This window comes from Ambystoma mexicanum, chromosome 2p (assembly GCF_040938575.1).
Source record: "Ambystoma mexicanum isolate Mex_15411 chromosome 2p, UKY_AmexF1_1, whole genome shotgun sequence".
NCBI classification, from domain to species: domain Eukaryota; kingdom Metazoa; phylum Chordata; class Amphibia; order Caudata; family Ambystomatidae; genus Ambystoma; species Ambystoma mexicanum.
In genome coordinates, this window is record NC_090923.1 from 367,660,284 (window position 1) to 367,688,257 (window position 27,974).

Below are 27,974 nucleotides of genomic sequence, written 5' to 3' on the forward strand. Positions count from 1 at the left end.
GAACGACCCGGTGTGTAGTGTGTAATCAGTTCCTTCATATATGTAGGTGCCTGCCCAAATAGGCAGCAGTGTGTCATCGTCATATCCTTGAATTAATTCTGTGCTCGATTACCAGCCAATGAAGATCTTTCCAATCTGCTGTTATGTGTTCCCTTCTTGTTTTCTTTTTGACAATTTTTACAGCGTTGTTCTGAATTGTTTGGCATCGCGTGATGCATCCCTTGCTGGCTCCTATCAGGAGAGCATTTCCGTAATCTAACCTAGATAGAATAGTAGCCATTGTGATGGTAGCACTGTTTTTTTATTCAGGTAGAGCCTGATGTGTTTTAGTAAACAGAGGTGATACTGACAATTTCTAGTCAAGTTAGTAACATAACTGCACTCAATGATGCTTCGAGATAAATCCCCAATGTTTTTACATTTCCAAGAACTTGGATGGGGGTTTCTTGATCTCGAAGGTCTTGTATTCTGGACTTAGCTTGGCCCGTGCTTGGTGCGATCCAAAGATCATCAACTCGGTTTTGCTCCAGTTCAAGCACATCCAATAAGCTTTCATCCAAGTCTCGATGGTATTGTATATGGTTGCTACTCTCATATTATCTGTGTCATAGCATCCACTTAATTCCACCACTAGCTGTGTGTCACCTGTGCAGTTCGTAAAATGGGCCCCAATTTTGTTGAGTACAGTGCATAGACACAAGTTGATGGGTATTAAACAAGGAAATGTAGCCCCCAGTGAATTTTTGATTTTCGTTCTGACAGAAATGAGACCACCCAACCAATGGCCTCTGTGGAGCAGTTACCCATGTGTTCCAGTACCGATTGGAGCTGTTGATGGGCCAACAAATCAAACACAGCGGATACGTCCAATAATATTAACAGTCCTGCCTTGCCCATAATGGTGAGCATGTGTGAGAACCAGAATGGCTGTTTCGAGTACTATGGGCCATTTTAAAGCCTGATTATTGCCAGTGAAAGATGTCAATTGCTTCCACAAAAGCTTGCAGTTGGAATGTGGCTACTTTGTCCAGTATTTTTAATAGGACATTGCAGTTGGTGATGGGGCGAAGGGTGCATGGATCCTTCTGGTCCAAGCCAGGTTTCTTTACGAGGGGTGTGACCGTAACTGTCTTGATGGCTTCTGGAACAGGCCTGCCTTGTTTTCTGCCCATGTAAGCAGTTTGAACTTCTTGCTCCTCCTTGATGTATTCATCCTTCTCTCTCTGCACCATCTCCACTGGAACTGCCAGGAGCACTTGTGCTATGCATCCCTGCAGCCTTTGACCCATTCTTCTCTTGCAAACTCTTGTCCGCATACAGTTCCAGTGGAGATGGTACAGAGAGAGAAGGATGAATACCCGCATACAGTTCCAGTGGAGATGGTACAGAGAGAGAAGGATGAATACCTGCATACAGTTCCAGTGGAGATGGTACAGAGAGAGAAGGATGACTACCTCAAGGAGTGGCAAGAGGTTCAAGCTGCTTACATGGGCAGAAAACAAGGCAGGCCTGTCCAGAATTCCCTCAAGAACAATGCCACTACATTGCTGGGATGAAGGTTCAGTAAGGAATGGAGAGATAGAAGGTTGCAGACACATCTCAAGGATACATGGCACGAGAGGAGGCACCGATACTCACAGATCAACACCAGGCCTGAAGCTCACATGCAGGTGCCACCCAAACGGAGTTGAAATGTACCATGGCGCCATTGAGCACACCAGCCTTGATGGTGCCCCAGAAAGACACAGAAGTGGATGGATTCCCCAAACTGGATGCACAGCGGAGGAAGAGGAGTTTGGAGGGAGAAGATGTCGCCGATGCTGAGCAGGGCGAAGATGACCCAGAACATGAACCAACCCAGAAGGAGCTCAAGCAGCCTGAGGGGGGTGGCGAAGGAGTGGAATCACAAGATATCCATCAGTGTGGAGGGTCTTTGAGTATTTGTGGTCCAGACTGTCTGGACTGGGGGGGGTACTGTTGAGGCCTCAAACCTCCCCCCCCCAGTATACTCCCAAGATGACACATGCCACCCACTGAAGCAGCCCCACAGACCATAATCGGACGATCACTAAAGTAATCATGAAGAGGCGACATGGCTGAACACACACGTAGAGGCATCAGCTAGTTGCAAAGTAGTACACATGAACTGCTCACTGATACCTAAAAGCAACTAAACATGAACAGCCATGAGAATAAAATGGAAGCCACAGCTGCATTGAAATGAATGGAAGGCTTAAAACATAGGGAGAGGCTTGACACACTGATTTCCGTCAGAAGCGCAAAGCAGAGCTGGCAGTGCAGTCACTGTGGCCAGCCATGCCAAGGACGATGGGAGAGAATGTTCTAGTTAGCAGAAGAGGTCTGTGGAGTTCTGTGTTTCAGCAAAATGACTCTGACATCAAGGTGTGGATGAGTAACTTCTTTAATCCGTTTCCAAGTGTAACATCCAGTTTCTAGAGTCATTATTCATCAGATGGTAAAGTCCAGTTCTTATAGACAAGCACCGGCATCCTCTCTCTCAGGCTACATCTCTCAACTCCCTCAAGAGAACACCAGTCACACATAAACATTCTAACCAGTAACATTCCATTGTCAATCATGACACTCACTCCAGATTCCATTGGGGTGCAGGATAAGACCAGATCCTTACAAGGTCCCAAAAAAATGATCTGAACCTGGGGAACAAGGCCCATTCATTTGAGGAAGACAAACACTGTTCCCAACAAACTGAAGAAAAAAAATGCAAAAAATGTAACAGCATGAAGCTGGGGGCTGGAATGTTGCTCAAAACCAGAGGAGTCAGGGAGTTGGTAATATTGGTGGGAAACAGGCAGGAACAAGAAGTCATTCCCTCCACCCATTATTGTGCTCACATGCTGGTCATTTTCCCAAGCTGAGAAGGCTCACACTGGCCTCCTGTGGGTGGTGCTAGGTGGAGCTACCAGATATGGCCAGGCCAATTAGATCACCTGTCCCCTATAGGATTTAAATGTGTCTATACTGTTCACCCAAACCCATTCCATCTAAGGTCCAGGAATGTAACTTTTGGTTGTGATGTCACAGCAACATAAAACCTCACTACCAGCCTATAATGAGTTGAGAATGCATTGGAACTGCAGTATTCCGTATGCCTATTCTTGCTTGTGGAGATGCATCAATAAAAGCAGTGTTACACACCTCCGGTTCTTGGCATGGGGGATTTCCCTCGGATCGGCATCCGGTTTCTAAATTCCCCTTCATTTTCATGGTCATGGACATTATGACGACAGACATAAAACAAGGCATGACAGGATTTGTTTTATTTTCAATGTTCATAATAATGCTGTCCCGATTTTTCATAAGAATTTGCAGTATTTCGTAGCCAATGCACAAGGGGCAGGGAGATACATAAGGTCCTTTAACACAAAAATAGATTAAGAACAGCATTAATCAATGCCTGCTTAACGGTCATGAGTTTACATCATGCAACACTGATGTATCTTGTGTGGCGGCCTGTTTGGCTTCCACAGGGCTAATTGGCCTGTATTCTGTAGGATCGAAACAGCACTCTTTACAAAAAAAAAAAATCAATCATCTGACACATTTATGTTTCAGGAAGTTTTAAAGGCAGAATCATCACTCCTATGATTCATACATGCAACCTGAGAGCAGCATTTATTTTTAGTAAACGGGGAAACTATAAATATATATGCTCTAAAAAGTTCAAGAGAACAGGTAATGCCAGCAGTATCTGTCTCCAAGCAAAGTGAAGGACACGCACGATACAACAAAGGCTTGAGAACAGATGTGCCCTTCAGTGCATGTTTCTGAGTAGGAAAGGGATATGTTTGAAGCTCAAGAGAACAGGTGTGCCCACTTCTCTATCAAAGCCAATACACCTCACCTGGCGCCTATCATCGCCCCAGCTACCAGCACGAGAAATAAGAAAGATATTACACCTGACAAACTCTTACCCATACTACTCCCCACCCTGAATAATATCGACTCAGAGACTGACCCCACAGTCGCAGTGGATATCTACAACCAGGCTATACTTAAAGCTCTGAACTCCATTGCCCCCCTAAAATTGCGGAAACCCAAGCCACAGCGTCACCTTAACACTTGGTTCACGCCGCAGCTAAGAGAATTACGCAAAGCTAAGAGAACCGCAGAGTCACATTGGAAAAAACATCCCACAGCATCCAATAAGACTGAGCTAACCCTAGCCTCTAGTTACAAAGAAGCTATCTTTATTGCTAAAAAGGACACATATAACAAAAGGATAACACAAGCGGAATCCAACACAAAGGAACTCTTTAAGATTTTGAAAGAACTAGAATCCCCCATTGCCCCCATAGACAAATATGTTACAGATGCACTATGGCAGTTGTATTCAAACTGTGGGTCGCGACCCCCTAGGGGTCCGCGGGTGCATCCCAGGGGGGCCCTGAGAGCTCAGCATGAAAAAAGATTTTTTTTTTTTTTTTTTTTTAAGATTGGAAGAAATGGGCAGGGGTGGCCCACATGGGCGGGCTGAAGCATGAAACTGTCTCAGGCAACAATGAAAAAGTGGCCCACAGTTGTAAATGGATATTCATTCCTTTAGTCACAGACTGGGCCTCATTACTACTATGGCGGACCAGTAACAACGGTGCTGGTAAGCTACCGGCACCGTTGCTACCGTTCCGCCATAGTAAGAGTTGTGCTCGTGGGTGCTTGACAGCCCCCGCCAGGTCTGACCTCAGCTCGTCGGATGCACCGGCACCGTTATTAACGGTGCCGGTGCATCCGAGCTCCCCATTCCCATTTGAGCCATATGGGGCTCAAATGGGAATGGGGATCTACCGGCACCTTCGAAAGGGCAATTATCATGTCCGCCTAACTCGGCATGACCTAGTAATTGCCCATTCGCGGGTGCCAGACCCGGATGCAACTCCAGTGACAGCCGTGCCGGTTTTACCGGCACAGCTACCGCCAGAGTAGTTATGAAGCCCACTGTTTCAATAGTACCCAAAGGGGTGCTTTGTGTTAAAATGTAAGTAAATTGTGATATATTCAGCAACAATGGTCAACATTACTAACTGCATAGTTAAGTAACTCATCAAAATGGTCCACATTGGCCAAAATGGTGGCCCATTTTGATTGGCCCAAACTAGCATTTTACATTTTTGGTACAGGCATTGCCCTATAGGCCTGTCCGAGCCTGGCGGCTCATCCATAATGGCAAGAGGCGCCCACCCAGTGGCCCCTCACCCATTATGGAGGAGCTAAGGAGCCAGCCCAGTGAAACAGTGAGCACTCCCTCAGCTGCTTTATCCAGCTAATGGAGTGCTCCTGGGCTGGCTGAACTGTCAAAGGGAAACACTGTTTCCCTTTGACAGTTCAGTTTAGTTCCCCAGCCGCACATGCTCACTGAGCCATGCAAGTGCTGGGGCGTTTTGCTTCGCCAGCATTGCATAGCTCATTGGAAATGCTGGCTGGGGCACTGCATGTCTGTATGTCCGAGGGGGAGCTCCTGCGCCTCCTCGCACATACGGACAGAGCAGCTGGAGCAGGCCGTTTCAGCACCCACACACAGGCCAATGCAGAAGGTACGTTTATGTTCATTGTTTTTATTTAAACATGTGTATGGATGCGTTATGAGTGAGTGTATGGTGATGGATGCTCATGTGAATGATAGAGTGATTGCTGTATGAATGTGCAGCGCCTTGCATATACACATAATCATGTTCATTGTGTTAGGACCAGTGGGGCCCAGGGGACAGGGATGGTATCTTTTTACCGGACATCTATCATTCAAAACCCTCTGCCTTGTCCACAAGGCTTTCTGGGGCCTGGGTCCAAAATACCTTCAGCTATTCCTCCGCAAATACCTCCCCTCTCGAGCTCTTCACTCCTCTACCTCCAACTCCCTCAGGGCCAGTCGTTTATCAAAGAAACGAGCTGGGGGTAGATCTCCGTCTTCGGCTGGGGCCTCCCTCTGGAACAGCGCCCTGCCACTCTAAAACTTGAGGAGAACCATCTTTCTTCCTGCACTTATCAGACCTACCCTGTCTGCTGCCTTAAACGTAGCACTTGCAAATTGCTGGCTGCACTACCACTGTTTGTTGCCTTTATTATTTATTTATTGTTATTTATCTGTTTCTCCTCTGCTTCGCACTTTCCACTTCTCCCCCCTTCCATGCACTTTTCCCCTCACACTTGCGCGTTCTCAATGTCACTGGGCCTAGTAAGATCGCTGTTTTATTCTCCTCTGTTCCCCTCCCTTGCCTTGTCACGCTCTGAAACACTTGTGTACGAGCGCGATAGAAATAAAATATCAATGCCTGCCCCCTGGACTCCCAGCAACAATTGCAAACTGTTTGGCTATTTACCCATTTTTTGTTAAAAGTATGCTCTACAATGCAACATTTTAACCTATTATTTAAAAAAAAAATTCACAGGGGGAAACCCCCCCGAACCTCCCCTTAATGCCCCTCCACTTAAAAAAGATTCACCAGCCGCCACTGGCCCTCAGACTGTGTTGGGAAAGGATGGGGGAACCGAGGGACTATGGTGGGAGCACAATGGCCGGGAACCATGGGATAGTGATGGGAGCAGAGTGGGGAGAGCCCTGGGTGTGTGATGGGGTGGGGAGAGACCAGCGACTGGGTAGGAGTGGGATGAGGGAGCCCAGCGACTTTGATGGGAGCAGGTGACGGCGCGCAATATATACTGTCCATTTGGCATTTCTGGGGGGTCCCGACCTGCCCAAATTTTGCTCAGGGGGGCCCTGGCCAAAAAAGTTTGAAGACCACTGCACTATGGTGTAGTAATATTCAGAAGGCCGTATTAGATAAAATAGCTCGCCTACAATCTAAAATCAACGCAAAAAAATCCCTGCTACTTGCTGACCCGGACTACAAACAATTACCCAACAAATCACCTACCTCTAAGTCAACTTGTAAACCTTTCAGCTTCTCACCCCTCTCAATCTGGGAAGTAGAAAACATCATCAGGAAACTTAAACCTTCAAATTGCCAAGGTGATGCCTGCCCTGCCCCGATCATCAAAGCTGCTGCGCACGACCTGGCACCATTCATAACTAACCTCATCAATGCCTCCTTCAAAACTGGAGTAGTGCCTGATAACCTAAAAGATGCGTGGGTCATCCCACTCCTTAAAAAACCTACTCTTGATCCAGCCAACCCGTCTAACTATAGACCGATAACAACTGTACCTTTCTTACTAAAAATACTGGACAGAGCAGCCTATTTACAAATAGAGGCCTACTTAGAATCAAACAATCTCCTAGGACTTAGGCAGTCAGGTTTCCGACCTAGACACGGTACGGAAACTGCATTAATAGATCTCACTACCCAGATCCAAATCCTGAAAGACAATGGTAAACTTGCACTCCTCTTATTGCTTGATCTGTCAGCAGCTTTTGACCTGGTCAACCATCAAACACTCTGTCACCACTTGAAAACTGCAGCACACTTCTCAGACGCAGCCACAGCCTGGATCAGTTCCTTCTTGGCGAACAGAACCATGAGGGTCTTCTCTCCCACTGATTCTGCTGAACCTTCACCAGTACCTTGTGGAGTCCCGCAAGGCTCCTGCGTGTCCCCGACACTTTATAATATATTCACAAAGCCCCTCTTTGATATCCTTGACTATCTGGGTGTCACGTATACCAATTACGCGGACGACACCCAGATACTCATTCCTATCTCGGGGAACTATGAAACAGACAGCAAAACCCTTAATGAAATCTACTCAGTAATTCAAGCATGGATGGCACATCATGGACTCTGCCTCAATGACGAAAAAACCGAGTTGATCATCCTTGGCACTCACGCCAAACTCAAAAATCTCAACCCTGCATTTAAATCTTTCACCATAGATGGCAATCTCATTCCCGTGTCAAATAACACCAAAACCCTTGGGGTTTACATCGATGCCACCTTATCCTTCTCCAAACAAACTAATGCAGTAGCATCATCAGCCGCTTACACCTGTAAGCTGATCACTGCATGTAAGCCGTTCATCTCCTCACCCAATTGCATTACTCTTGCTAGAGCATTAGTCCTATCCAAGATAGACTATTGTAATGCCCTTTACTTAGGCACTAGCTACAAAAATATCAACAAATTGCAAGTAATTCAAAAAAATGCCATCAGAGCAGCCCTCAACATCCCCAAAAAGATGCACATCTCGGAGACCAGACGCAAACTACGTTGGCTTCCTGTCAAGCACAGAATTTCCCTTAAAACCATGGCCCTTACACATAAAGCCAGGGCCAACCTTGCACCAGCCTACCTCACCAACCAACTTACACCTCACACTTCTTCAAGACCACTTAGAGCAGCACAAGCTAACACTATGTCCATACCGAGATTTAAACTTCATAACTCGGGTGGTGCTAGCTTCCCTGTACAAGCCTCTAAATTATGGAACACAATACCTGCGCTTTTGCGAGCAGAACCTTCATTTAACCTATTTAAACATAACACGAAGTGTTGGCTTCACAACCTGGACTCTATGACACCCTAACCGCCTGATCCCAGCATGATCGACTGTCACTGGCACACTTTTGTAGCTAATGTACTTATACTAGACTATGTATATATGCATTTGCATGACTATGACTAATGAGTTTGTACCCACCTGTAACTGCAATGTAACGTAACCCTTATTGACTGCTTTCTATTGCAACTGTAACCAGACCTAACTTATGCGCCCGTATGCCCCTGGGCCTGGCTGCGCTTTATAAATAAAATAAATACAAATACAAATAGTATTTATGTAATGTTCACCTATAACCCACTTAGACCACAAATGAAATTGGGGAGGAAGGGGTGAGAGGAGTCGGAGATAAGGTTTCTCCAGAAAGCTCACAAAAAACAGGGGTACCTATACTCCACTTCGCAGTCAGAGGTTCTGCATGGCAGAAACCTACACCATATTTCTGGAAAGACAATAATTTCTGACATGCAGAGATGAACACTCAATTTATTTAAAAAATGTTATTTGTAGTTCTATATCGCATTACGTCAAAGCGCTGTACAACATATAAACGGTAAATCAAATGTCAAGATGGGAGAAAACCAATAAAAGGCATTAGCAGGAAAGAAAATGTTCTTTAAGGCTGGTTCGGCACAGATAAGAGTGAAGAGCCAGTGGGAGCGCAAGAACAAAGGAACGAAAGCAGGACTGGGTGCAGGGAGGGGCGAGGGGCAGTGAGAAGAAAGAGAATGTGAGCAAAGGGGGTGAGTAGGCGACTAGCAAGATACCAGTGAGGAGAGGTAGGGGTGAGAGATTATAGAGAGATTTGAAAACTAGACTTTGAAAGTTACAACTTAAACCAAGTATGGAAGGAAAGCCAGCATATAGAGGGCAGGGGAGATAGAATCACAGGGGGACAAAGAGAATAGGTGACAAATAGTGGAATTATAGATAGATTTGAGGGGGGATTAGCAGAAAGTAGGAAGACCAAATATTTAGGAAGAGCAGTAGAAAAGTCAAAAGAAAACAAAGGAGATTAAGAGTTTGGCAGCATGAAAGGAAAGAAAAGCTCTTGCTTTGCAGATATTAAAAAAGCGGTGCTCTATAGGAATGGCGCTTTATTTGTATTTAATTAAGTGCTTAACGGCCTGCTCCTATGCAGAAGCAGGGAGTTAATCACTATAATAGAGTGTGGCTGTCAAACCAGCATGGGCTGCTGGTTTAACATCGGTGCCCCATACATGCCAACCTTCCCGATTTAGGCAGAAGTCTCCTGGTTTTTATAGGTGAAAATATTGATATTTTTCATGTTCTCCCACCTAAAATAATTATTTCTCCAATGCATTTCTATGGGAAAATGTTGGTCTCCCGATTTATTTGAGGAAATCTCCCTTCCAGGTGCCTCTGAATGTTGGCATGTATGGCGCCCTATTGTAATTAAAAAAAACGCCATCAGGAGAGCGGGGCACAAGCCACGCCTTCATCCGTCACACCAACTCAGGCAAGCCCTTGAAAGACTCCCCCAAGATTGCCTAACAGGCAGGCTAATGTGGCACCCCGGGCAGTTGCCCGGGTGGCTCAGGCCTAAAGCCGGCACTGCTTTTATACCCAGCTGAGGAAAGATGTTAAAAAATATACATTAATTGAAAGAGAAAAATATTTGCTTTAGGGTGGTTTGCAAAGCACCTGTCTCCCAAGTGAGGACTCGCCTCATAGAGTGAGGAAGACGGACGAGTAGTAATGACAATATTAAAACATCTTAATAACAGCAAAGTGGCGAGAAAGCCATCAAAATAATCCTCATCATTGGCTCGCTTTTACAGGTGGTTTTCTCAAATATACTTTTAACACTGTGGTGTCACGTGCCACAGAAGGAGAATTAAGTTTTAACCGGAACTGGCGTCACGGCCCCAGTCCGGAGTTGTAACCCGATCACGGTGGTCGCGTCTAGTTTGTGTGCTGGCGACTCTGCTGCGTTGTGCGCAGCGACAGGGGGCCCGAAGAGGCCTGAACGTTACGAGCGGTGAGGGCCTGCATCCAAGCCAATCTGCACCCGCTCGTAACATCACAAACACGGCTAAATACTCCATCCCACACAGGGTGCATAACACAATAATAATTGAAAACAAGGCAACATTAACAAAAAAGTTTTCAGGGAAGGGTGGTTCTGAAACAGCATGTGCTGTTTGTAAACAAAAATACAGGCGATAGTCTCGCAAGGCAGCATAAACCCACGTGTAGTAGCGTAAACCCTGTCAGCACACAGGTTACTGTGGCGGAAATGGCAGCTCGGAGATCCGCTGCTTCTGTCTGTTAACCGTTTTTCCCCGCCAAAGGCAGTGGATAGAAAGTTTGCAAGCTGCACATTGATTGCAGAGGTGCCAGAGCTACCCGGCCGCAACCGTTATCGGCGCAGCAGTCTCTCCCCCACCGCTCCTTGGCGCTTAGCCTGGCGCAGTCACTGGGGAGGTTCTGGTAGCCACAGAAGGACGGTCTCCGCAGAAGAAGGCCACGCCTCAGTGCTACTGCACTACCTCATTGTTGTTGTCTTAACTCCCTCCTCGCCCCTGCGTAGGTCGTTAAGATGGGGGCAGTCACGGACGGTAAGTGCCTCTTATCTAAAAGGCCCAGTGCGCAAGGCTGCAACTACGCTCCTGCCCCATGCTTCCTGGAGTTCGAGGCCCAATAGTCAGGGAAAAATCGGCCTTGAGTACTCCCTTAACGGCAGCCTAGAACGTGTAGCGTCTTATCTGCGATCTATTGATCGCCAGACTGCCTATGAAGACGATAATCCAACTTCACTGGTACTAACCCTAGTCGTAGAAATTGTTCGATCGCATGTCCATCATGAGTGGCACTAGGCCGACTTCGTCTGCTGCGGCAGTGTTGCCAACTCCTCAATGAAGAAATTAGCTATTGGTTCCCCTAGAAGTCGCCAGAAGTAGCTAGATGACGTCACTGCCTAATTTACATAATTGCCTCCTCTTTCCCCCTACGATTTATGGCTTTTGCTGTGGCCCCCTCCCCTTTTAACCATTTTGTTTAAGTCCATCCACTTAACATACAGTTCCCCTAGAGCGTTTTTGGGGGCGGGCTGGCTACTTTAAGAATAGTAAACACCTCCCATTTAAGTTCAGTGTGTTTTTACATTACTCCCGTTACAAAACGGGCGAATGACCACACTTTTTTCAATTGGTTTGGAAACTTGCATAAATGAGCAAGTCTCCAAACCAATTGAAAAAGTAGCTAGATTTCTCACTAGCCGCTTTTTAATGAGAAAGTCGCTAGGGGGGCGTACTTTCTCGCTAAATATAGCGAGAAAGTCGCTAAGTTGGCAACACTGCTGCTGCCACTGGTACACAAATAGGTGTGTGTCTTGCACATTATAGGCAGCCTCCTTTACACATGCGCAGTAATCTCTACAGGGTGGGCTGGGGGTCCACTCCCATACTTATGGCGGCTGCATCTGTATCCATGAATTGAGCCCCCCATACATGCCAGCATTTCTGTCCCCCCTGCCACCAAGAGGGAGATTTTGTGTTGGAATGTGGAAGAATTCAATGTACCTATTGTCTTGCATTGAGGTGAGGGACATTTTAAGAGGGAAAATACGGAAGAGTTTTTCTTATGTATGCATCCTACTCATGAAGTGTGCCTATCTGTAGTGTAGGTGTGGAGGCAGTTTCAATTTTTTTTTGGAGAGGGCTTAAATTACATTTTTGTTACCATTCAGGTTTTATTGCGAAACATAAAAAGGATTATAAAGAAAGAAGAGGGCATCAGGGTGATACAAGATTCAAACAAGCATTGTTTGTTAACAAACAGTAAATTAGATATCACATCTTCAATGGTCGTCCGAAAATCCTGATAAGCCAGTTACTTCGCAGGAAAAAACATAACAAAGCAAGAAAAGCATAATTAAAAAAACTGCATCTGGGACGCATAAATCATAGAGCACTGGGAGTAGACTATTACGAACTACAGCAATGGGCGAACGTGGTTGGGTGTGAAAGCTACAATAGCATGAAGGACCTCATATTGTGGAATTTGTAGTGCAAGCCAGGATTATCATTTTGGGCCACACATTGAATAAACGGGTTCTATTCTATCTGGTGTAGTGGGGGATTTTCAATTGCATGGCACTATCATGCTGGCTGCAACTAAGAAATGCGTAAGCAAACGGGCCGATCCTGCTGACAATTTATAGGGTCCTTCTAACTCCTTAACTCCCAATAACACTACCAAGGTCTCCATGGGAGTTCTTTACCAGTAATCGGCTTAATCCGAGCTAGGATATACTTCCAATAGGTTTGGATCAACCTGCAGAACCTCCATATATGGAAGAGGGTTCCCGGGGCTTGCATACACCTCCAACATCAGCCACATACAGCAGGGTTCATCTTTTGAAGCTGTACAGGGGTAAGATGCCACAGGAACAACTATTTATAACTTTTCTCCTGCAATGATTTACCAGCCCTATTCCATACGGTATACCATGCATAAATGACATTTTTTTTTAAAAGGGGGACATTAGTTTGATCTTCGGTGCTTTAAGTGAGTTGTCAAATCTGTGGTGGGCTCTAACAATGGGGTGTGGCCACAATGCAGGACATGATCTAAATAGTGGTGTCTGTTTGGGGGGGGGCTAAAGGATGGGCAGTTGGCCCCCAACAATACACCTTGAGACTCTGCAAACATATTTTGGGTTACGCTGCTTTGTCTCAGATGGTCTGTTTTGTGTCCAGTATTCATACTGTAAACTCATCTCTCCCTGGCTTATTTTGTAACTAAGTTACTGTCTCTAAATCACTTTCTCACTCAATATATAAAAACATTCAGTCCATGAGTAAATTACCACTTCTGTAAATAATTCACCCAGAGCTGGCATCAGGCCAGCTTAATAGCCCTTCTTAAATGGTCATTTAGGGTTGTAGCCTCCAGCTGACTGCCTTTCTTTGTTATACGGTGCAGTGGGCAATACACCTGTCCCATGATATGCTGCACAATTAGAATGAGTTCCCTATTAGGGAACCCACATCCACACTATCTGAGGCCAAAAATAGCCAAAAAGTTTAAGCCTTTGACGTGCTAACCTAGTAATAGGGTAGCAGATATGGCTTATGTAAGTTAAATTCTGGGTAGTTACGTATGTTATTCAATCAAAAGTAACTTAAGTATTCAATTGACAATTATTTTGTTCAAAATAAAAGGTATTTATTATTTGAATGGCCAAGTTTCAAGTATGTCACTCTTCATCAGGGGTAAGACGTATTTTCAAAAATGGTTCTAAAAAAACATTGAAACAAATAAACTTAACTGTCTTCTCCCTCTCATATATAGCTTAACCCTGTTTGCACAGTGCTCACAACATAGATTCCCTGCACACAGATATGAAACACAACACATGATTACACAACGTAATGCAGCACAAACGTATGTAGCACATTAATGGAGGTTTAGCAACTTAATACAGTGCAGAAAATGGCAGCTTGAACAAACAATGCAGCACACGAACTGGAAGCATGGACAGACATAAGGCACAGCACGTGAAGCAAAAGCGTGAACCAGGATTACTAATGAACATGTCCGCCAATCACCAGGATAACCTAGTGGAATTCAGAAAGGAATGCACTACTGTCATGGCACTCTTAGTTCACAGAGTAATGCTCCGTCAGTGATTCGCTATGCTTAATTCACATTCCATGCATTAATAAGTGCCATAGTGGGTGTGGCGCTGCCCTTTAAAGGGACGCGCACGCGGCGCGTGCAGTATAAATAAAGGGGGGCGTTCCCGGCCGCGGCAGTGCGACCGGGAAGCCCGAGCAGGACAGACCTGTGTGGTGTGAGTCTGTGCAGCTGGGGGCTTACGGGCATCGCTAGGGGGGTCGAGGACAAACCCCCAACAGTGGCGACGAGTGGGGGATGATGCCTGGGCCCGGCGGTGATTGAAAAGCAATTTTTGTTCCCGAAGCGGAATTCAGACAGCATTTCGTTTCATGCCGTAGGCCGTGCATCGACCACGTGGCTGGTGGCCATTTTGAATTTTCGGCACTGGAACTTCACAGAGCTCCGGTTTGGGCGGTGAGTGCCATCCTGGCCTAATATTTGGACACATTGGTGGCAGGCAGTCATATCCGCATGCCCATGCCCAATTTTTTTGTGTGATTTTGGGCCTCTTACGTCGAGTGCAAGCAAGGAGGAGGGCCACAATGGCTGGGCCTGCGAGGCCTTAATCCTTCTCTGGCTCAATTTTTGGGAACTCCTGTGCCTGCACGGAGCAGCTGCAGCTGAGGGAAGGTGTCTTTCTTCATCATCAGGCTGGAGATCCTTGCTTTTTCTTCATCCTCTTCATCATCAGGGAGGATTGCTGCAGCTGTACCTCTCCCAGTCTTTTTTCATCCTGTTCATCATCGGACCTGGCTGCTGTGGCTGTGCAGGAGGCTACCTGTGAAGGGGGACACTGTGCCATCGCCAGTTTCGCTCACAGGTTGGACATTTCGTTTGCCTGGGGTGTGTGTCTGGACTGTAATGTGGTGGTCGGAGTTTGAGTTGCGGCCCCCAATCTCCATGCCGGGGGTGCCTGTGCGCTCAGGCCCATGAGTGACACCGAGAATCAGGACGGTGGACTGCCAGCACCTCAGCAGCAACAACCTCAGGACGGCGGACAACCAGCAACGGTGCAACAGCCTCTGCGGGCTCTAGCAGTAGGCCCGGCTCCATTGCCTCAAGCGCCGCCAGTAGTGGTACCGGTTGCTCAGCCAGGACTTCCTGCCATGGCCCAAGCAAGAGCCCATGCGGCCCTGCAGCCCATCCCGGAGTTTGATGTCTCGGGCTCGCCATCCAGCTTAGGGCCCAGATGGAAGAGGTGGATTGACCGCCTTGATATGTACTTTAGGGCCGCACAGGTGACAGATGGTGACAGCAGGTTGGCAACCATTTTGTACTCCGCAGGACCCTCGGTCCAAGAGATCTTTGAGTCGCTTCCACCAGGCGATGGATCCTATGATGCGGCAAAGGCTGCACTCCAGGCCCACTTTCTGCCCCTTGCCAACTCGGACTACGAACGTTTCGTGATGCTGTCCGCAAAACAAAAAGAGGACGAGACTTTGGACACCTTTTATGGACGCCTAAGGCGCCTGTCGCTGGCCTGTGCATGGGGCGATGCAGACAATAGGATAACTTTGATCATCCAGGCATGCTCCTCAGGCAAGCTCAGAAGGCAGGTCCTAAGGGAGCCTGGCACCACGCTCTCTCGCATCCTGGAACTGGGGCGGTGCCATGAGGTGTCTGAGGCTCGGGCAGCGAGGATGGAGGCTGGATCGCGCTCCCGTCAAGACCGAGGAGGTGTGCGCCATGTAGCAAGGTGGCAGAGGCGTCAGAAGACCTGGGGCTGGACCCCGTGTCAGAGCTGGAAGAGCGGGTGAGTCCTGCCAGAAGTGCGGGTACGACCTTCCCCACCCAACGGAGTGCCCAGCGGCCGGAAGGACGTGTGGAAGGTGTGGACTGCCTGACCACTTCTCCCGGGTGTGCAAAGCAGCCATGCCCGTGATGGTTCCTAGAGGCCCGGCCCGGTCTGGGTTCCTCCGCCAAACATTGCCCAATTGGACCAGAGTGAAGAGGATGCCCAGGTGGAGGAGGCAGACAAAGAGGAGGAAGAGAACATTTTCTTTGTCTCCAGTGTGGGGGCCCGAAAAGGAAAGAATAGAAGACAGCCGAGGTGTGTAGTGGAGGTCAACCACTCGCCAGTCCCGGTCCTGGTAGACACGGGAGCGCCAGTCAATGTGATGGCCCGTGGGCACTACGACGCCATGAATGCCCCTCCCAAACTGGTCACGCCGAAAGCTCATATCTTTGCCTTCGGGGGTCTGGAACCCATCCCACTGGACGGTGCCTTCGTAGCGAAGGTGGAGCACGACGGCTCGCGGATCACCACCTGGCTCTATGTAACGCCGGTAAGCACCAATACCTTGCTGAGCTGTGCTGCGGCGGAGGCCCTTGGCATCGTCAATTTTGTGTACTTCGTATACCCGGAGGACATTAATGACCTGCTGGACAAGTATGCCGCCTTATTCAATGGGATCGGGCAGATGGCCGGTGACCCGGTGAGATTACATATCGATGAATCTGTGCAGCCTGTCGCCCTAAAACATTGCAGGGTTCCCTTCCACCTTCGTGGACAAGGAGCTGGACAATCTTGTTAATCTCAATATTATCGAGTAGGTGGAGGGTCCAACTCCCTGAGTGACCCCGATTGTAGTGGCGCGGAAGCCCAAACAACCAGATGCTGTGCGAATCTGCGTCGATATGAGGTTGCCGAAAAAAGCCATCAAGAGGGAGAGGCACCTCACCCCCAACGATTGATGACATCATTGCCGAGGTGCAGGGCGCTCGCTTCTTTTCCAAGCTGGACCTCCGAGCGGGCTACCATCAGGTGGTCCTACACCCCGTTTGGGGGGAGTTACATCACTACATCTACAACTCACTGAGGACCGTACCGCTACAAGAGACTGAGCTTCGGGGTATCCTCGGCAGTGGAAGTCTTCCAGAATATCATCTGGGGCGCCCTAGCAGATCTGGAGGGTGTCTTGAACATCAGTGATGATATCCTTGTGTTCGCCAGGACTGAGGTGGACCACCTGCGGAGGCCGGTGAAGACGTTCGAGAGGCTGCAGTCGCTAGGCCTCACCCTTCACAAGGATAAATGTGAGTTCCTGCACCCCTCCATCGAGTTCTTCGGCTTTGTGTTTAAAGAGGGAGGGGTGTCGCCAGACCCCAGAAAAGTCCAGGACATTAAAAAGGCACAACCACCTGAATCAGTGTCTGACGTGAGGAGCTTCCTTGGTATGGTCACGTACTGTGGACGGTTTATCCAAAATCTTGCCTCCAGGTCGGAACCCCTCAAAGCCCTGACAAAGAAAGAGTCCTCCTGGCACTCGGGCCCACTTGAGCAGGCGGCATTTTATGACATCAAGGGTGCGCTGACGGCTGATGACACCATGGCGTTCTTTGACCCTGCCTTGCAGTTGGAGATCATTGTGGATGCCAGCCCGTTTGGCCTGGGCGCCATGCTGATGCAGATTGATTGCGATGGGGGTGTCCGCCCGGTGGCCTACGCCAGCAAGGCACTCTCGGAGACGAGGCAGAGGTATTCGCAAATTGAACGCGAGGTGCTGGCGGTGCTCTGGGGCTGCAGACATTTCAGGCTATATGTCCTGGGGCACCCGGTGACGGTCGTGACGGACCACAAGCCTCTGCTTCCCATCCTGGCAGGCAGGGTCGTCGTCCAAGCCACCAGCAAGGATCGAGCGGTGGATGCTCGCTCTCCTGGAGTATGGGGTCACCTTGGTGTATCGGCCGGGGGCAAACAATGCGGCAGACTATCTCTCTCGACACCCGGGTGCGCATGGGGGAGAAGAGCACGACATCATTTAGCCTCTTCCGCACAGAACATGTCCGCATGGTAGTGGAGGCGGCCACGCCGAATGCGATGCCCCTGGGGAAGCTTGAGGCAGCAGCAGCGGGAGATGAGTGTTTCCAGGTCTTGAAACACGCCATGCAGCGGGGATCCTGGAAATCGGTGTTGGAAGCCCTGGCAGGGCGCACTGAGGAGGCCAAGACGGCACTGGAGCAGCTGCAGAAGGTCCGGGAGGAACTTTCATTCTCGGCGTCTGGCCTGCTGCTCAGAAGCGATCGCATTGTCGTGCCTCTGTCCAAGGTGAAAGACGTGATTACTCTTGCGCACCATGGACACCAGGGCGCCGCAAAGACCAAGGCCAGGCTAAGACTCAAAGTATGGTTCCCGGAACTCAAGCAGAAGGTGGATGACTTCGTGGCAGCCTGTGTCTGGTGTCAGGCGGCATCTCCTCTGCAGCGTGAGCCGGTCATAGAGGCGATGCCTCGTGGAACGCGACCCTGGGAGGTGGTCCATGCGGACTTTGGCTTCACCACAATGAGCACTCACTTCCTGGTGCTCGTCGACGAATACTCCAGGTATCCTGAGGTGGAATTTGGGGAGTCGGTGGCCTTCGAGCATGTGGTGGTGGCCGTGGAGAAGGTGTTTGCGGCCCACGGGTTCCTCCACACTTTGTGCTCCGACAACGGGGCGCCGTTCCAGAGCAAGCGGTTCTCGGAGCTGATGGAGAGCTGCGGGGTACTGCACAGGAAGGACAAACCCCCAACAGTGGGAACACGCATGCATAGATTCCTTATCTTGTGCTCAGGGCGCCTTTAGCCATCCTGAGCTGCTGTAATGCCGGCGAAAAGAAATTGCGTCTTCAGTAGCGGGACGGCTCTGGGTCAAAATGAACTGCAACCACTGTGGGGGATCCACCGAAATTGCGCTGTCAATGCTATTGAGAAAATCACTGCTGCAGCCTGGATAATCAGCTTTGCTGCATACGCCTCTCGCCCATGCCTCATCAGGAAATGTTATCAGCACCTGGCTCAAGTGAGCCGTCTGCTTGCTTGCGTGCGCATGCTACGAGCAAAAAAAAGGGGGCTGGTAATCTTCAGGAAAAAACTCTGGGTTCCTAGCCCAATAAACCTCCAGGGCTTATTAGCCAGCGCTTGGTGACTCCGACCACAACAAACCTGACAACTGATCCCCACACTGTCCTCGCCCTTCCCCCTAACATTACCCCCTTTCCCAGGGTGCTATTTCCCACCAGGCTTTCCTGGATTAGAAAGATGAAATTGCCTTAGCAGTATGAGTGTATGTCCAGCGTCTGCCGGCTCAAGAATAATCATCCGGTCGCGCGCATCGGAAGTGCCATTGAAAGTGGCTGTTTGGCTGGGACGGCTGGAGCTGCCTTGACCCAAAACTGTGAAAAGTGCCCGTTGGCAAGAGGAAGTTTGTGAGGCAGCAAGCAGGAACACGTGGACTACAACCTCCAAGTAAAGACATTTCTCCTTTGGACTTTGTCCTTGCATTTACGAACTTACCGCGGTACGCGGTTTATATCACTCTCACTTTTGGGGGCTTACCTGTATTTGCTCTTTCCCTGTAGCTCTCCCGTTGCGGCCACGCCCCCCTGCAGACAGCATCCGCTTTGTAATTACTATATTTAGTGAGGCGTGCATCGGAAGTGCCATTGAAAGTGGCTGTTTGGCTGTTCGGGTGCTGGGGGTGAGAGGGTATATTTCTAACTTTCCTCCTTCATATTTTGTTTGTATCTTGATCTAGTTTATCTACTTTAATTGTGTAACTTGCATAATACGTGGGTGCAGATTGGAATATTGAAAGTGCTATTAGGAAACAAAAAATGCCCGCAATTAGGAAGGAACATGGGGCTGACTTTAATGCGGTCAGCACAAGAAGAGCTAGCTTGGCACGTGCGGCGGCGCTTCCCCTTCCCGTGCCTTGCGCGGATGAGGAAGAAATGCTGCAGTGTGCCCAGGACTGCTCCGTGGTTTAGAAAATCACGCATATTAACATGGATTCCTCTCAACCTCTGTTTGGTGATGATTCGTATAGTGGTGTCCCCAAAGCTGATCCATTAGTGGGGAAATGTAGGGTCTTTGGTCATCTGGATGCAAACACCCCGGGTATCTTTATTGCTGATGATATTTTTGAAGATCCGGTTTACGACATTCAGCTGGGGTGTAGGGATGAGTCTCCATTGGGAGAAGAGATGTCAACAATGCTGGGCATCTTTAACCAGACCATACTGGTGGAACTCAGGAAACAAACTGAGGCTCTGATCAGGATTGCTAAGGTTACGGATGAGTTGCCTAACAGAATGTCTGATTTACTTGTTCCTATACTCAAGGAGGGTTTTGTGGGTTTGGAGCTCAAAGTGGTGCTCTCAACTGAAGTGCATTAGAGAAGATACCATCTCCGCTTCCAGATCTCCAAAATGAGAAAGCATCTAACGGGAAGATTCCTGCCCAAATATTTTCCGTGGTGGTTGCTAAAAATGTGCAAAATGGTAGAGCGATGTCAGCAAATAGTGGGGCTAACGACTCATTAAGCACTAAAGGTATGGGTGAAGTTGTTACTTTTTCCACTGTGCCCCCATGTATTCCCCAGGAATCATTCCCTTCAAGTCGTGTTCCTAGTTATAAGGGAATTCCGCTATCCTCAAAGCCTTCACCCATGAGGCTACTTCCTCTGCCAATAGACAGTGCAGATATTCCTCTAGGGTTTGGTTCACTCGTTGTTTGTCCATCCGTTTTGGGGTGATAACTGGTAGGCGGATTCCAAGCATTTAGCAAAAAGCCTGCCAAAACCGGGAAGTAAGTTGTGACCCTCTGTCTGACACAATGGTAGTCGGTAAACCATGCAGCCTGACTATGTGCTGTAGGAACAAGTTGCCAGTCTACCTGCGCTAGGTACCCCATTACAGGGAATAAAATGCTTTCAGAAAAGTAGTGTACCTATTGTCCTTGGGTAAGTCAGCCGCAAAATCCATCAAGATGGACCTCATTTGGGGTGGGTAGTGGTTGTAATAATCCTGCCTTCCTTGAGTGATTGGATTTCTGTCTCATGCACACTTCATGCTCCTGAGTGTAAGTATGTATAATCTTGTCTATATTTGGCTACCAGAAATAACGTTGCACCATGTGTTTGGACTTGCGCTCCCCCGGGTGCTCCGCTAAAGGTGACGTGTGACACCTCAATAGTACCCTTTTCCAGAGATTCTCAGTGGACAAAAATATCTTGTTGTCACAGTATGATAGCTCATCCCGATCCCCCCTGCTGGAATCTTCCACCACCCACTCCTGTAGCTTTGGGCCTGAAAGCACTCTGCGCACCTCCCACTGTAAATCTTGGGAGATGGCCCCATTGATGCGCTCCACAGGAATGATGTTAGCTCTTCCTGCACCCCTACTTCCAGATTTTGCTTCATGGTTAACGCATCCGCTTTACCATTTTTCCTGCCTGGCTGGTAGGTCACAACCAGGTGAAACCCCTCCAAACTACTGGGACCACCTTAACCGTCTTGGGCTCAGTGTCTTTGCAGATCTCAGATATTGCAAGTTTTTATGATCGGTCAAAACCTCCACCCGCTGACGAGCCTCCATAATTGGCGCCATTCCTGAAAAACTACCTTCATGGCTAGTAACTCTTTGTCTGAAATAGAATAGCTCTGTTCACAACTTGTTTGTTTTTGGGAGAAATAGGCTACAGGATGAAGGACCCCTTCAGAATCCTTTTGCGAAAGGATAATCGCTAGTTTAGAGGCATCCGTCTCTACTTGAAAAACCTTAGCCAAATCTGGGTGTCGTAAGATGGCAGCTTCCGTAAATGCCATCTTCAAACTCTGAAATGCATTCTCAGCGTCCTCATCCCAAACAAACTGGGTATCCTCACGTGACAATCTGGTAAATGGAGATATGGTCTGCGAAAAATTGTCAATGAATGCAATAAAAATGTGCAAATCCCCAAAAAGATTACACATCCTTTACACATTGAGGTGCTGGCCATGCCGTCACTGCTTGTACCTTCTTGACATCCATGGACACTACTCCTGCCGGGGGCAAAATAAACCAGAGGGATTCCACTCTCATAGTGTGAAACTCACACTTTTCAAGTTTAGCGAACAACTTGTACTCTTGAAGTCGCCTCAACATTGCCTTTACGTGGTGCTCATGCTGCTCCTCTGTGTCTGAATAGATCAGGATTTCGTCAATGTATACTACAACAAACTAATCTAGGTATTCTCCTAATACCTCCTGCATGAAATGTTGAAAAGCCGCCAGAGCATTGCATAAGCCAAATGGCATCAGCAGATACTCAAATAACCCGAACTTAGTTAGGAAAGCCGTCTTCCTCTCATCCCCTTCCTTGACTCGGATTAAATGGTAAGCTCCTCTTACGTCCAATTTTGTATAAATCACAGCAGATTTCACTTGATCCAATAGGAAAGAGTTAAGTGGAAGCGGGAACCGATTCTTGATTGTCACATTGTTCAACTCTCTCTGTAATCAATGCAGGTATGCAAAGTGCCTTCATTTTTAGGGACAAAAACAAAGGAGAGGCGATTGGAGTTTTGGAATGCCGGATGGAGCCACATGCCAACATCTCATCCAAATAATTACGCAGATGTTGATTCTCCTTCTCTGACAAGGCATACATTTCGACTACAAGGTAGTTTTGACTGTGGTTCAAGATAAATAACACAATCGTACTCCCTATGTGGAGGTAAAGTCTCTGCCTGCCCCTTATCAAACACCTCAGCAAAATCTCTGTATATAGTAGGCTTCAGTTTCTACAGCGCCAATACATGTCTGTAAAATAGCTTCTTCCACTAATAGGGTATTTGGACCTGCCAAGTCTTGCAAGTGGGTTTTGCATAATGTGGAACCAAAGGTTAAGGTGCGCTCCACCTAATCAATCGCTGGGTGGTGCTTTACCAACCATGCATTCCTAGAATTACTCCAAACTGCGGGGACACAATCAAATCAAGGTCAATACTTCCTCATGCCCTGGCCAACATAGCATCTGTATGGGCCTTGTCTGAGTGGTATTGGGACCAGATGTTAAACAAGAACCATCCACCAAGTGCTCTGGTTCCACAACCCTACCCTGTGTAGGAACCCCCAATTTATGGGCAAATGTGATGTCCAAGAAATTGCCAGTGGCCACTGAATCGACCATGCCAGATACAGTCTCTTTATGCTCCGAAAAAGATAATGTCACTAGTACATACACATGAGGTATCTTACTCTGGACCATATTGGCACCAAAATTGGGAAGCTGAACTGCATATGGGCTTGACAAGATAGCTCACCCTACTGTTGAGCCATCTCTTTTCCTGACTCTCCTCTTCACCTGCCAGGATTACGCATAGGCGTGTTTGGACAATTGTGTATATAATTGACTGCATTGCCACAATAGAGGGATACATTGTTCTTGCGTCTCTTCTTTCTCCTCAGCCGACAGCGGACCCCTGATGCTCCCTATCTGCATAGGCTCACCTTCCCCCAACTCGAGGTCCTGCCTCTCTTCCCTTGTCTAATCGGGCAAAAGGAACCACCTCAGATATCTTATTGCCCCTTCGCTCACTCATTCTGTGGTCGAGGCACAGGGCTAAATCAGTCAGAGCACTGCATGATTCAGGTTGTGGCTCCACGTGTGCAATTGCATTTCTTAATCCTTCCAAGTGCGTGGTAAAAAATGACTGCTTGTTTAGGCTGAGGCCAATCAGACTCTACTACCAATCTGTTGAATTGGGTCACATATGTCACCAAGTCCTTGGATCCTTGTCTTAACGCAAGCAATTCCTTATCCTGTGCTAAAGTGATTGTCCTGCGGTGAAATCTCCACCCTAATTCCTTTGTAAACCCATCCCAGTTGTATAGTAAGGGATCGTCTTTCTGCACTAAAGGTATAGCCCAGGCTGCTGTATCTCCTAACGGGTACGAAATAACAAACGCTGTTGTCGCTTGTGTTGCCTCAAAAGCTGCCGGCTTACACAGGAAGTGCAGCTGGCAATGAGTCAAAAAGGTAACCTACTTCTGTGGATATCCGGAGAACCTTTCCGGTGGAGCTAAATGTACTCCTAGCGGTTGCTGTACTACAACTGTGGGAGTGCGCAATGCCGAGCCCGCTCATAATGCACTACTCTGCAAAGGTGTGCCTTGAGCGATTACTCAACTAACTCGTGTCTTAAGCGTGCTAGTCTCCTGCCTCGCATGTACCAATTCTGTCTGGATGTCCTGCATAGCCTTTAGCACCTCAGTACAACCCTTTCACCGTGGTTGACGCGTTGCCTGGTGTGATGCAAACAGGACACCACGTGGCAGCCAATTTGGGGGGGGGAAGTTAGCGAGAAGTTGTGGATGTGTATGGGGGGAGGATAGGGACACCAGGAAGAGGTTTAGGGCATGTGATTGGATAGGTAGGGGGTTTTGAGTGAAGGTTACAACAGCAAATGCATAGACTGCTAGGTCCTAAGTCTCCTGTCTACTCCCTCTCATCTATAGTTTAACCCTGTTTGCTCACGGCTCACTACATAGATTCCCTGCACACAAATATGGAACATCATGATTAAACAACATAATGCATCACAAATGCATGTAGCACATGAATAGAGGTTTATCAGCTTAATACAGTGCAGGACATGGCAGCTTGACCAAACAATGCAGCACATGAACTGGAAGCATGGATAGGCATAAGGTACAGCACATGAAGCAAAAGCGTGATCCAGGCGCTACTAAAGAACATGGCCGCCAACCACCAGGATAACCTAGTAGAATTCAGAAAGGAATGCAATACTGTCCTGCCACTCTGTTAGTTCACAGAGTAATGCCCCTTCAGTGATTCGCTATGCTTAGTTCGCAGTCCATGCATACATGAGTGCCATAATGGGAACTGTAAGGAACTCATGGTGGCAACAGTAAAGACTGACACACGTGATCACAGTTCAAGGGCGTTCATTAGACTGTAAATGCAGGGTGGAAAAACACCTAACCTAAACCTAAATCTAAGATGGGAGCAAGCTTCGACCATCAAAATTAAAAATAAGGCAGTCCTTGTGGCGTTGTGTCAAAATAAAAAGGGCCTGTACAAAAAAAAATGATTGCCAATTCCTTACAACTAATTGCAGAAAGTGTGTGGGAAAGGGTTTCAATAAAGAAAGAAGTGTTCCAAATAACAAGTCTGGATGTGATTGTCAGGGGTCTTCCTTCCCCACAATTTCAGCACGGGACAAGGTGGGACCTTGGCACACAGTACACGCTTGAGCTTCACCAGCACAAGCTGACAGCTCTGCTCCAGCTACCGGGTTCTTCGATGGTTGTCTCTTTTCAATAAAAAGTCCTTTGCCTTCGACAGCCTGATGTATTCAACAAACAAAAAGTTATTCTCCACATATACGTTGGGTGATGGCTTCACCCCTGGGCCCCCCTCTTCCGGGTGCAGACCTCATGAATCGTATTCAACAAACAATTAACTTTGGGTGATGACTTTTCACTCATGCTGTCCATCGACCGGGCTCGGACCCACTTAACAAGGGGGACAATTCACATCCCCTGGTCTTCCAATACTTACATTCACATGTCTTAATGTCTTTTTAAATTAACAAGGGGGGTCCTGGGAGTCCCTCTGCCAGACATTAGTCCTGGTTGCGAGAGACTTACCCAGAGTCTTTAGCTCACTATCTTTCACAGAGAAGAAATATCCTAAACATATCAGTCTTTGTCCTGCCCTGGGGCAGTCCAGCACCGAAATGCTAGGCAATTCTCCTCTGAACAAGAGTACCACCAGCATCCCCAGACACGTGTTTCGGTCTGGTTGGACCTCATCAGTAGGGAGGAGCTGTGCCTCTCTAAGAATAGTGAGCAAGGGGTCCACGTCTGGATTCCCCTAGTAACTTAGGATGAGACCCAAAGTTACTTGCATATGCAAATTAACAAGGGGGGTCCTGGGAGTCCCTCTGCCAGACATTAGTACTGGTTGCGAGAGACTTACCCAGAGTCTTTAGCTCACTATCTTTCACAGAGAAGAAATATCCTAAACATATCAGTCTTTGTCCTGCCCTGGGGCAGTTCAGCACCGAAATGCTAGGCAATTCTCCTCTGAACAAGAGTACCAACAGCATCCCCAGACACGTGTTTCAGTCTGGTTGGATCTCATCAGTAGGGAGAAGCTGTGCCTCTCTAAGAATAGTGAGAAAGGGGTCCACGTCTGGATTCCCCTAGTAACTTGGGGTGAGACCCAAAGTTACTTGCATATGCAAATTAACAAGGGGGGTCCTCCCTACTGATGAGGTCCAACCAGACCGAAACGCGTGTCTGGGGATGCTGTTGGTACTCTTGTTCAGAGGAGAATTGCCTAGCATTTCGGTGCTGGACTGCCCCAGGGCAGGACAAAGGCTGATATGTTTGGGATATTTCTTCTCTGTGAAAGATAGTGAGCTAAAGACTCTGGGTAAGTCTCTTGTAACCAGGACTAATGTCTGGCAGAGAGACTCCCAGGACCCCCCTTGTCAATTTGCATATTTAAGTAACTTTGGGTCTCACCGTATGTTACTAGGGGAATCCAGACGTGGACCCCTTGCTCACTATTCTTAGAGAGGCACAGCTCCTCCCTACTGATGAGGTCCAACCAGACCGGAAAAAACGTGTCTGGGGATGCTGTTGGTACTCTTGTTCAGAGGAGAATTGCCTAGCATTTCGGTGCTAGACTGCCCCAGGGCAGGACAAAGGCTGATATGTTTGGGATATTTCTTCTCTGTGAAAGATAGTGAGCTAAAGACTTTGGGTAAGTCTCTCGTAACCAGGACTAATGTCTGGCAGAGAGACTCCCAGGACCCCCCTTGTCAATTTGCATATTTAAGTAACTTTGGGTCTCACCGTATGTTACTAGGGGAATCCAGACGTGGACCCCTTGCTCACTATTCTTAGAGAGGCACAGCTCCTCCCTACTGATGAGGTCCAACCAGACCGGAAAAAACGTGTCTGGGGATGCTGTTGGTACTCTTGTTCAGAGGAGAATTGCCTAGCATTTCGGTGCTAGACTGCCCCAGGGCAGGACAAAGGCTGATATGTTTGGGATATTTCTTCTCTGTGAAAGATAGTGAGCTAAAGACTTTGGGTAAGTCTCTCGTAACCAGGACTAATGTCTGGCAGAGAGACTCCCAGGACCCCCCTTGTCAATTTGCTTAATGTCTTTTTAAACAGTTCTTCAGGCTTTGCCCCTTTGTGTCGGCTTCCCTCTGCTGGGTTTACTCTTGCCAACTTTTACGACACACAGATCATATACTGATTTCACCATGCAGGATTCATTTTCTTAGCTTCACAATCATCTGTCGGGCAAAGACTTTTGACGGTACAGAGGTTCTTACAAGACCCCTGTGTGACCACTTTGACCTCTCTTTGCCTTTTCCCAAGGCCTTCTGGTTACGGTAGTCTCTACCATCGGGTAATCGTCCAGAGTTTCCTGCGTGTTTTCCCTTCTTTTCTCAATAGTTCCTTTTAAACCTTTCAAAGTTCAAATTAGCTGCTTGCTACTTTTCGTTCAACACAGTTCGGTTTCTTATCGACTCTCCCCTCGACTCGCTGGTTGCGATGAACCGCTTGGCTTTCTTCTCCTTCGAGTCAAGGTTAGTACCACGGAGACCAGCGTCTTCCCCAGTTTGGTTATCAGCAGAAGAGGGTCTTGTGTAGTGTTGACACCTGTTGCAATACCTGCTGGCTATTGTTCTCAGTCTTGGGTTCCCATCTGCAGAGGTTTCACAGGCCTTGGTTGGAAAGAGCAAGGTTGCATCTCCCCTTGTCGCCCCCTCTGTATGCGCCGTCTTTCTCCTCCTTTTGAACTGCTGTGCTGAGTTGGCTCTCCCGTCGTGCGGTCTGCCTTGCTTGTCCTGTGCTCTTTTGCTCCAGCTTTTATCCCTGTGGGGAAGGGAAATGGTCATCAGGTGTGTGTAATTTTGGTCATTTGCCTAACTTTACCTCACCCTTGGCTTGGGACATGTAGGGTAAACAGCTTTGGACTTAGTCTGTGGTTTTCGTGGTTTATGAAATTGCTCGTGGCGGGGAAGAGGGGGGATATAGAGTATCTGAGT

General features: G+C 48.0%; 1 protein-coding gene across 1 annotated transcript in view; it reads left to right on the forward strand.

Annotated features, from left to right (window-relative positions):
* Positions 1-10,808: 10,808 nt before the first annotated feature.
* THOC7 (THO complex subunit 7) overlaps positions 10,809-27,974 on the forward strand; it is a 1,450,279-nt gene continuing 1,433,113 nt past the window's right edge. The window contains exon 1 of the mRNA XM_069643715.1: positions 10,809-11,069. Within this exon, the coding sequence (XP_069499816.1) occupies positions 11,051-11,069 (19 nt within the window). The 5' untranslated portion in view covers positions 10,809-11,050. The remainder of the gene's footprint in view (positions 11,070-27,974) is intronic.